Source organism: Glossina fuscipes, unplaced genomic scaffold (assembly GCF_014805625.2).
Source record: "Glossina fuscipes isolate IAEA_lab_2018 unplaced genomic scaffold, Yale_Gfus_2 174, whole genome shotgun sequence".
NCBI lineage: Eukaryota > Metazoa > Arthropoda > Insecta > Diptera > Glossinidae > Glossina > Glossina fuscipes.
In genome coordinates, this window is record NW_023998517.1 from 2,473,849 (window position 1) to 2,485,317 (window position 11,469).

Consider the following 11,469-nt stretch of genomic DNA (forward strand, 5'->3'; position numbering starts at 1 on the left):
CAATCATGTACAATGCGGGCAGGCGGTATTATCTTTGTTTAGAGGAAGAAGAAGAGCTTGCAGGTTCGCCTTAACAATTAAACGAATCTAAATTAAACAATTAATGATTGCACAAAATACGATTGATTCTTAGAAGTAATTATTTTCGTTGTCACTTTGCTTTCGGTCTCGCGATCCAGTATAATCATCGAGCTTGGCGTATATTATATGTTTGATTTTTACAATCTATCCAAGAAGATAATAAGTAAATGTTATAGCAAGATGAGGAAACCAACAGAGACGATTGCCCCTCAATGAGAACAGTGTGATAGGTGTAGACTGATGTTTGCTTATTTATCTTTTCACTTTATTTTAGTGGAAATCGATGAAGCTCTAAAGTACGATGTATTTGCTGTGCCCAACCAGATCCTTGGCACCCGGTAACAGTAAACAACCGCAGTTAATTTTCGAATCACACGACATAGGCAAATGGCGCGTATTAAGGACATTTGATTTGATAAAATTTAAAGAGCCCGATATTGAGAGTCAGTGATAGATATAACGACTCTGAACGGATTGGAAAACTCGTAATTATATTTACATTGAGTAAGCTTTATGAAGTTCCTAGAGAAGCGATTCGGGACAGTTCGAAGTTTATCTCAACAAGTAATGTTGGCGAATCCATAGTACCATTTATTAAGTTCATTAGGAAGGAAACACTAAGGTAAGTCTAACCAGATCAATCTATTTTCATAAGGATGCAGAGAGGCAAGTGGGACCCAGCTCAAATTCCTAAACGCAAACAGCAAAGAATTGCTTTTGAACGGATTCTATTGAATCTACATGACATCTATAAGAAGGAGACCACACAACGGGGGCATAGTCGACTATTGGTCTTATTGGTCTGGCTAAGCTCATGTTAAGCTTTATGTAAAGAGAGAGAAGCGTAATCTTTGATCGGATAGAACCTCCAAGTCGATGAACAAGTCAACTTTTTTCAAATTGTGTGAATTAACGAAATTGGCAGTATTGATTGACTTTTCCCTTAAGAAAGAAAGCTTCTTGCATTTTATTAGGTTTTATAAAATTTAACGGGTGCCATATACTTGAGTCAAATTGAAACTGATACGATTCCAAGGGGAACGAAGGAAACAGTTTAACATCCTCAACGCACATTAGAAACGAAGGAATTCATAATATCATGATAGATAGGCGTCTTTACCGCATAGATACATCGACGTGCCATTCTCGAAATGTCTTAAATCGCAGGAATTTAGATTGGGATCGATGTTCTTTCATACACTTTATGGATCAAAGTTGATAGAGAGGTGACTTGCAAACACGTTTATAATGGCTTTGGATATCTGAATATGCCTTGTGTTCGCGTTACAGATTGTTTAGAACCGAAAGAAACCAATCTACAGATAGATATGACAAGAAGACTTTAACGTAATTAATTTCCCGTTAATCTAATGTTTCTGCTGCAATGCTAGTCTTGTCTTATTTTCAGACACAGTCTGCAAAAAGCTAATAAAACATTTAAACATTTAAATTTAATGTGACGTTAGACATGAGGGAGAAAACATCATTATGATAAATTTCCCATTTAGTGAAAAGTTTTGCTGAAATGTTTGTTTTCTTCTGGGACTTGGGCTAACAAACAGAACGTGAAGAGTTGATAAACAATTCAAACCCAAAATAATGTTAAACATGATAAGACTTTATGATGATTACTTTCACACTAAGCCAATATTGTTACTAAAATGTCAATTACAATTTCGGACATATGTTGATTACTAATATGCAATGAAATGCCAGGAGTTTTCAAAATAAAAATATGTAGAAGAAGGAATGGAAAGAATTTCAAAATTGCGGAATCTCTTCAAGTGAAGTATGCGATATTGCTTGCCATGAACCTTATATTTTGCGAAAAATTAGTTAATTGTTCATAATTGTATTCCAATTTTTTTATCTTTTTTTTTTTTTTTTTTTTTTTTTAACTAATCCTTGTTTATATACTTTGGCTATATGTGGGATTTTGCATTTTTCGGGAAATTTGAAACGTTTTTCTTTTTTTCAGTTTTCCCCAAACACACATTCTTTACTTTTCTCTAGTTTGGTAATTGTGTTAAGCACAGATGAAAACTCATTAAGTATTCAAATGGTTTAGATTCACAACGTGTACATATATGTGTATGTGTGTAGATAAATGCTGTCAGTCGAAACTTTGGTGTTTCCTGGTTTGACTAAACGATGGTGTCATTGAATAATAGTTACGTGTGTTGTTGGTTGTAGAAGGCACTGAAGCACGGCCGTATTAGATCAACTCGTACGGATAATTCGATGAATGGAAAGCAGACAAAATTCATACAAACGAATAAATAAATAACCACGACGCAGTGTGGATTGGCAGAGCAGTACATGCAATTAACTAAGTATTAATCGTTAGCTTATAAGTGAGGTCGTAGGAAGGTAAAATAGCTACTTACCACTGCCGCTGTCATAGGATTTTACTGTAGAGCCACTTGTGTTAGAGCGCTTAATTTCACGGCGACCCATCGTTATTGCGTGTGAAGGTGAGCGTTGCAGCTGACTATGATAGTGATGGTGATGAAGATAGTGATAAATGCTTTTAGGTGAATTATTAGCAGAGGCACAATCTAACGGCGATGAAGTGGAACTTATGGTGTTAGCCCCACAATTCGAGACTGAAGATGCTGCTAACGCTACGGCTGTTGTTGTGGCCAGTGATGGGGTTGATATTGATGTGGATGATGCCGGATCTAGCAGTAATTCTGCCGGTGGAAACTGAAAGTAATTTATTTGCTTTTGATTGATATAATAATCGGGTGTCGTTAAAGCTGAATATACGACGATACGAGATGTGTCAGATTTTGTGAGATTCGTATGAGACGCGTTTTTATCAATGTCAGTGCAATTCACAAATTCGTGTGGCGTCGATGGTGGGGCTGCCGGTGTACTTGTGACAATTTTCGTATAATTGCTGTTGTTGCAGCTGTTGCTCCCTCCACAAAAAGATGATTTTCGCTGCGATGATGATCTAAACCCCCTAAGAGGGCGTAATGCATACTATCGTCCGTCTATGCGAACCCAATCACGATTCTTGCTATTGTACCAAATACCTGAAAACAAAAGTAATTTTTCGTTACAACTCAAAAGCGAATTGTTCAAAGTAGGCTATTGAATATCCTACTTTACAAGGTCTGGTGTAATTCTTTAGCTATCTTCCTAATAAAATGTCAAAAATTATACTTTCTTCTCATTATCTGGGCCTATTTTTCATGAGACCGCTTAAATGTGGAGGGGTTCAAAAAAGTAAACGTGTGCATAAACGTAATTTTGCATATCAAATCAAATTGTTGGTATCAATTTTTTGCTATTCAAAGGCCCGTTTCTTTGTGAGAGCGAGATGGCCTCATTTCGTTCAAATTTACAACATTTATGCATATTTGTCGAGATATCTGGAAAATCGGAACTAATTACTTTTTTGAAATAGGCTTTCATAGGAGAAGAGGTCACCAAAGTAAACCGACCCGATCAATTGTCAATAACGTTTACTCCTCGACCAAAACAACTCAATGCGGTGGTTTTGTTTAAAATATCTGGGAAAATGAGACTTGGAGGTTGTATACGGAAACAACCAGTCAGACGGACAGACAGTAATTTTTAGTATTCTCTTTGCCACATTCTCTTCGCCTCTTTCATCCTAAGTGATGGATGCTTCACTTGCCAAATCGATTAACTCCATTTTTGGGATTTTATTAAATTTTAATATCAAAGCACTTCATTAGCTCTTAACTGTACATATTCAAAACGACTTTCTCTAATAATAAGCATTAACACCTCTAAACAACAAAACCCTTTTGGCCACTGAATAATAAACAATTTTTTTATAATATTTTATCATTTTCCTCAACTTCTTGTTTTATGGAGTTAATCGATTTGGCAAGTGAAGCATTCATATGTCAATGTTATTTGGAGAAGGGGAAACAGGGCAATGTAAGTCTCGTCAATTCAACAAGAATGCAGTTTCAGTTTCCCACCTCTGGTTCATATACACTGCTGACATCTCCCTCACTGTTATAACCAATGCTATGTTAAATACTATTCAATATTCAAAAGAAAGTTGTTCTAAATGTTAAATGAGTTCGCAAAAAATATTACGAGAAATGTTGAAAAAAGCCCACAATAAAAAAAACTATTATTATTATTATTACTATAATTAGTTTAATTAGAAAATAAATTCAAAGGCTAATGTTTTAAAGCACTAGTATCTGAGGCTATCGACTTTATTGAAACATCTAAAGCACTTAAGAACTGAACTCACGACCAGTAAGTTGTCAGACGAGACAGTTCGCCCATTCGTCTTGCTGTGAAGAAAATCAATTGCGATTTTGGTTTGTAGTGTGAAAAACAAAAGAGATAAGGGGCATATCATTAAAGGCATTACTCGGGGCGCAGGGCATCCATTTCTATAAAGTCAGTGAAAGATACGTAGAAAGATGTCATTTTTAGCTGGAAAAACCAAAATGCTTTTCTCAAAACCAAGTTTGCGTTCGAGAATTCATTGAATTATTAGATTTAACAATCTCTGCCATCAAGCGTTACGCGGCAGTTTAGAACTAGAGCAACTAGTTTTATTATTCTGAGTTTTATTAATTCTTACATGCGGCTTTTGTTAAGGCAAGTGCTTGACACTGTCTTTAATGTTCGCATTATGTTAAAGATAACAAGCAAAGCACCGAGAATGGTTTTATCACTGTAACCGCAATATATTTTAAATATTTTCTTTATGCTTTAACGGCAAAGTATGTCTATTTTTGTGTACACATTAATTGTGTGTAGATATGTTATGTGCAGTACTTTCTCACAACTCTAACGTTACGTTGGGGCGAACATTCCAATCAGAAGCAATTAGGGACAAAATGTGAAAAACATCTACTTTGGTATCCTTAAAGGTTTGTGTCGGATATGTTTTTGCTATGCTCGTATGCATAAATAGACATCCGCACATATACATGTGCACACATGTATTTCACAATATCTGTTTGGTTTCTGTTTCACTAGAGGTTTAGTTTCACTTTTGTTGCATATTTTCTACTCTTCTAAGCTCGAAAGTGTTCGCATTTAACAGTGTTTGTGCATATATGTGTGTGTGCGCGGACAAATACATAGCCACCCGTGCACGTCAATTTTAGTACATATTTGACTAATGTCATGTCACATTAAGGCGTTCAAATGTAAAATAGTGTCAGAAGAGAATTTTGTTTGCGTTGAAAAATTTTTATACATACAGTTATACGGCTGATGGCGGATGGCGAATGGCGGATGGCTGATGGCAGATATCAGATTTTATTTTCCCTTAACACTTTCAATATATGCAAAGACAAAGTTTAATGGTATTTTTGTTGTTTTGAATAAATGGTAAATAAATCATTGTTAAATTATTTTCGATTTTCGAACCCATTAAAAGAGCGCAACTTTCATTTCGCCTAAAAAAAAAATTAAACGTTTATTACAAAACAAAAAAAAAAAATGGCATAAAATATTTTACACAAAATATGAGAAACGTCACTCGTTATTAGTTTTCTGAAACCACCGCATGAGGCAGACTTTGAATTTCATGTGAAAAGAAAAGGTGATCATTTAAAGCAATCCACAAAAGGAATCTATTTTTTAACGGTCGTCGATGTGGCAAAAAGTCATCAATTGAAACCAGTCTTAATTAGGAAGAGTGATGTCTGTTTTGAACAGAGGAGGAGGAAGAAACACATTCTATTTGATGTCAAAGACTCGTTGATGAGTTTCGCTTTAACAGCTATCAGTTGTTGTTCGCAATATTCGCTAATGACGGTCTCGTTTCGTTGCAGCAAATTGCACGTGGCACTATCCTTCCAAGTAAGCGGACAAACTCACGTTTACCTCAGAAGGTTTTCGTTTTGCGCTACTCTCGCCTCCACTCTACAAAGCTGTGAAACAACATGCTTTGCGGGATAAGTTAGAAATATTACTTTACGATGAAGATGTGACCGCATTCTCTAGTATCGATTACGTTGTTTGAGAACTTATACAATATCTTAATAATGTTGTACGCTACCTTAGCTTAGAATGAAAGTAATTTGCCTGCGGTCAAGATCTAGTTTGAGGTAAATGAAATGACTAGAAACTTTTCTGGACGTACTGGCATTGAATGCTGAGAAAGAAATGAATAATTTCGTATTGTATGACAAGACTCTGGGTAAAAATTTCACTCAGCCAAGATTTGTACTAATTTGCCTATTCATTGCGATGTTAAACATGAATTTTGACGCTATTGAGAGAAATATTTTTCTTTTCAATCTTTTTTTCCCTGTAATTATTTGTCAAAACCTTTTTAACATTATTTTGAAAAAATTTGAATGAGAGCAACGTTCTGCTGGGACTACTTACAGTGATTTCGAAGGAATAGTTTTAAGAAAGAAACTCAGCTAATGCGAAAACAGAGCAATAATGTGTGTGTTGGAAACTCTACTGAGAATAATGCGTCTGCTTCACGGTGAAAGAAGAAGAACTTTAGATGGGAGGTAATAATTTTGAAGTTGTTCAAAAAAAAGCTATCCCCCTTAAGAGTATCTTCTACGCCTTGCTTCACATGCTATTAAGATCTTATAGCTTGCTTTGCGTTGCTAAAACAACAAAGTTTTCGAAAATGAATTTAAATCTAAATCCAACAGCAGCATCTATTTAACTTATTTATGAAGGAAATTAATAAAAAGATTAAAAAACTTAAATCTTAAGCTACGCAGATATCCGATGAAAGAAAAAACAATTTAAGTGTTTGCGGAATATTTTGCAAATCGTCTTTGCGTAATCATTTATTTCGGAGAGTTTTACAGTAGGGAGATCGCAAAATACACTTTTGATAACTGATTTGGAAAGAGAGTCCTTTGAAAATTAGTTTAATTAGAGAACTTTACGTTGCTCCTTTCTGAAGGTAAAGTTCGTTTGGACGTGTGCAGCGCCCGAAAGGATAGACTCGGTTTTTGTTACACCAATCGATTCTGGATCGTCTTCTAAATCGACGGAAATCCGATTAAGATCCGCCTGTCTATAAATATTCCAAAAAAAACTGATACTCTAACGTCTTGCCCCAAGAAGAACTATATTAAAAACGGATTCGATTACAACGGCTATAAGCGTCTTCCTATACCAAAGAGCATATTTTGAAAATTTCTCGATAAGAATCACTAAGCAATGGAATTTTGGCATACTGAACTGTGAAAAACGAATTTGGATACGATGGGTACAACATTGTTTTGGTCTTTCTTATGAATATATGAGAAAAATATGTAATTTTTAGTATTTTGTGACGAATGCTAATTTGATATAAAAACGAATAGTGTCAAATTTGGACAACGCGCATCAATCTTTTGAGCTTAATCCCATTTAAGGGCTCTCGTCAAAAGCAAAGTTCTATATAGCGACAAAGACTATCTTTCAATACATTATTTGTGAAAGCTATCGAAGGATAATAAAATCTCCGTCCCTCTCCCGCATAAAGATATGTCTTTATTTGGAAACAAAGTGACACCTTTGGTATTTGGTCGCGAAATAAATAAAAAATTATATTAGATGAAGTAACGCAGTGTAATTAACGAGCGGTCACGCCCGACTGTAATTTTTTTACTTGTTTTTAAATAAATTAATTACGGTGCACAGCTGCAGCTGCTCATCTCAGTGTAAACTAATTAAATAGATTTGCATCCAGCTTACAAAGTTATATACGACGCGACTGAGAACTTTTCTAAAAGTAAAACTCAACAACAAATTTTTGTTAGAGTTCACTCACTTAAGAATTTATTTCGTCCTTATACATTTTCATTCATTAAATATATTTAAAAAAATAAATATTACTTTGAAAAACCAAACCAAGTTGCGTGAAAAATACATTACGCCTTTATTCTATGCATAATTCGGGGAATCCCACTTATATACGCATATAATCGGCATAAGTTAATTGAATTGGTAAAAATATAACGCGAAGCTGTAATGCATATTTAAGAGGACTGAGAATGAATGAATTCATGGAACCATCAAAAAAAAAAAAGAAGAAAATTCAATCGTGTTAAAGCGAAACAGTTCGTGCAAAAAAAGAATTTTTTTCTTTTTAGATTGTGGTCATCATCATCATCGTCATCATATTTCGTGTAAAAAAAATTCGAATAAAAAGAAAAGTGGATATAAAGTTGCATATAAAGATATATATTATTATATTTGTACAGATGCACATCCATACATACTTATGCATTTAAAGAGTCAATTACCGTTTATTAATAGAAGTGAAAGTTCAGGAGAAAACTTTCATCTTTAGCGAAGAATAATCGAGATAATATTATTGCCTATTTTGAGGCGAGAAAGCTTGACGTCAGTGAAATTGCTTGTAAACGAGAATTGAAAGATTTTAAAATAAGAAAAATGTAATAATTTAAATTTAAAGTTAAAATTGAATTAATATGTGTGTTGTTCGATTTTATTGTATATTTCTTCCCTCATCACACGAGATGATAAAATTACAAAGTAATTCTTTTGATTTATTAAAGCGTTGACTGAATTTTATATCAGCATTTCGATCGAAGATATACTCAACTTTGTTACAATAAATGAATTGGCAATGTTTTCCAATGGTTGAAATTAAAATTATTAATGTTGGACTAATAAATTACAAAAAGTTACGGTAATTATTCGCGATTTACTTTATTGGTTGTACAGGGGCATGATGGATGAAAAAAAAAAGAAGAAAATTACGCTGACTGCAATGACCAGAGATGTCACGAAATTTACTCATTTCCTCTGCGCTTTAATGTAAGCACGTTCGCCCAATGTAGAACCGTGTAAAATGACGGGAAAATGTCAGAGGAATGGAAATATATTGCTGTGTTCAATAAGTAAGACCAATTTGATTTTTTTTTATCTATTTCGTATTCGAAATCTACCCCGCTGCCTTTAAAGTAATCTTCAAGCTCAAATAGTATCCTGTATTAACGGTTCGATCCGGCAAGGTAAGGAATTCATAGTGCACAACACCACGATAATCGAAGACAAGTATTAACATCGCCTTGTTTTTCAAGCGACTTTGTCGCGGACTTCTTGATCTTGGCTTATCTTTTGCATGGTATTCCATTGGTTGTTTGCGAGTCGTATGCGTAGATCCATATCTCGTCTCCCGTAATAATGCGTTTCGTTGATCAATTCATAGTCAAAAATGAATCTTAGCTGAAAGACTAATGCCGTGTATGAGATAAGGAATCCGGCTCATGTCATCTTGCGTATGTCTGTTCATTTGTTAAATGCATTTGAAAATCTCATTCGAATGATGATGATTGTTAGGTTGGAAATCAATTAATTAATTTGAATGTAGTGCATTTCCGTTAAGCTGAATGAACGAATGCAAGGAAGGAAAGTAAACGCAAACTAAATTTTTATTTTTTTCAAGTTTAGCTAAGCTATTTCCCTAATCTCTTGTACTTTTCATTACAATCCTATCTAAGCTTGCGTGTGTGTGCTTTCTATTTTCTTTCTTTTGTTGGTAATTTTGGACAACAGAAACCACTTTAAATGAAAGGAAATCGAAAACCGAGACGTTCTTAGATGTTTTTTGTCTTCAACTTTCTTACCATTTGTTAATAAAAATGCAAAATATGTTGTATTCTTTTTGTTCTTGTTCTTGTCTTCTTGTCTATTTTTTTTTTTTTTCTCACTTTCTTACTTCCTTCGTTGTGTTTCCCTTTAGTTGCCATTCGTCTGTGAAAAAGTACTTCTGATACATACTTGAAATATTGAAATTCTCTACAGGCTTACAAGCAGACAAACGATTGTACATATGATTCTGGCTGGCGGAAATACAAAGATTCGGAATCGTGAACAAATGTACGTGTTCATGAATATTTTCTTTAAAGCTCGTACTCGTATTATCGGTGAATGGGAATTTTGTTTATTTTAGGTTAACTTGAGAGTTTCTTCATTTGTTGTTATTCTTGTTTCCCATTAAACTTAATAGGATATACAAGGAGCGAGAATTAAGGCGTGTGTATACGCACATACACCAAGAAATGCCGCCTGCCTATGACTGTCAAGAAAGTACATTTATTACATATCGCAGTAGTAAGCGTAGACATGCCACGATTTTCACTAGTTTTCCTTTTTGCGTCCTTCCGTGCAATTACAAGATATTCGAGAAGATGGTTTCGAATACAGCGTAATATAAATTTTTTTTAATACACATGCTTACTACAACTGTACGGATAAAATTTCCAAATGTTAGGAGGTGCTCACTATGCTTACGCTCCGAGCTTGTGATATGCCTTTCATAAAAATGTATAAAATAATGAACTCAAGTTCAAGCACTTGCCAGCGATTGCTAAGCAAACTAATAAAGGAATGGTTCGGCGAACGTATCCTGCATAATTGAAAAAGAAGAAAACTCATATCGTTGACAAGGAAACGCGCTATCATGTGTTCTTCTCACAATCTAGAGAACGTATGATCAAAATAATAAGAGCGTTAAGCGTTTAGGCATGGAACCAACTCATATTCAACCAAATTATAATGAGTTGCATAGCTGGAAGCTAAGCTGTAGTAGATTATTGTATTATCATTAAATTGGATTAATTTGTTATTTGTTTTAAGGACACTTAGAAATGCAAACTTATAGCGCACGGAAAGCGACATGATCTCAAAAGTTCTCGAATAAATTAAATCTGGTGAAGAATGTGGCAACTCGCCATTGGGTTCCATGTTGAATTCTAGGCGTAATTATTCTCATTACGGCACTTATATGAAAGCGATCGTGATAGATAAAAAAATTATTTAAAAAAAAGGCTTGGTTTTGTTTTTTTTTACCAGTAACAATAACGCGTTATTTAATGACATTTACAAGATAGGTCCTATTAGGTAATCTTTTATAGACTGGGCAAGAATGATTGATCTTTTAAAATGGATCTTTGGATGTCCTGTACATTTTTGACATTTGCAAAGGAAATCATCGCACTATGGTTTCACTTTCGTCCTATAGGTCGCTGTTGATGGCACGCCGCTTGATCCTTTCTAATGACAGAAATAAGGCGAGCCACACTACTACAAATGAAAGATAAGAGTACGTCTTCTATAGGAGATAATTTCTTCTTGTCTTTAATATTGTTTTTGTTTTTTCAATTTGTTAGCAAAACTAGACCTGTCTCTGGACAGACCACCTACGCCCTCCCTTCCCCACTCCCGCAGCTTACGGACTTAACATAACATAAGTGGTAAGCTTCATTGTTTCAGTTCAATTTTTGATACACTGGCGCTTGCAAACAGTAAATGATGAGCGGATTTTGATGAGAATTTTTCGATTTTTTAACTATTATGTAAATAAATAGCAGACAATCGTGAATTTTGTTCGTGAATTCACGTTGATATGACGCAGCGAAGAATTTCACTATCTGCGGTTAA

At 34.5% G+C, this 11,469-nt stretch overlaps 1 protein-coding gene across 1 annotated transcript in view; it reads right to left on the reverse strand.

The window, feature by feature from the left end:
- LOC119641708 overlaps nt 1-2,554 on the reverse strand; it is a 32,440-nt gene extending 29,886 nt beyond the window's left edge. Inside the window, exon 1 of the mRNA XM_038040502.1 lies at nt 2,469-2,554. Within this exon, the coding sequence (XP_037896430.1) occupies nt 2,469-2,538 (70 nt within the window). The 5' untranslated portion in view covers nt 2,539-2,554. The remainder of the gene's footprint in view (nt 1-2,468) is intronic.
- Between the last annotated feature and the right edge of the window lie 8,915 nt (nt 2,555-11,469).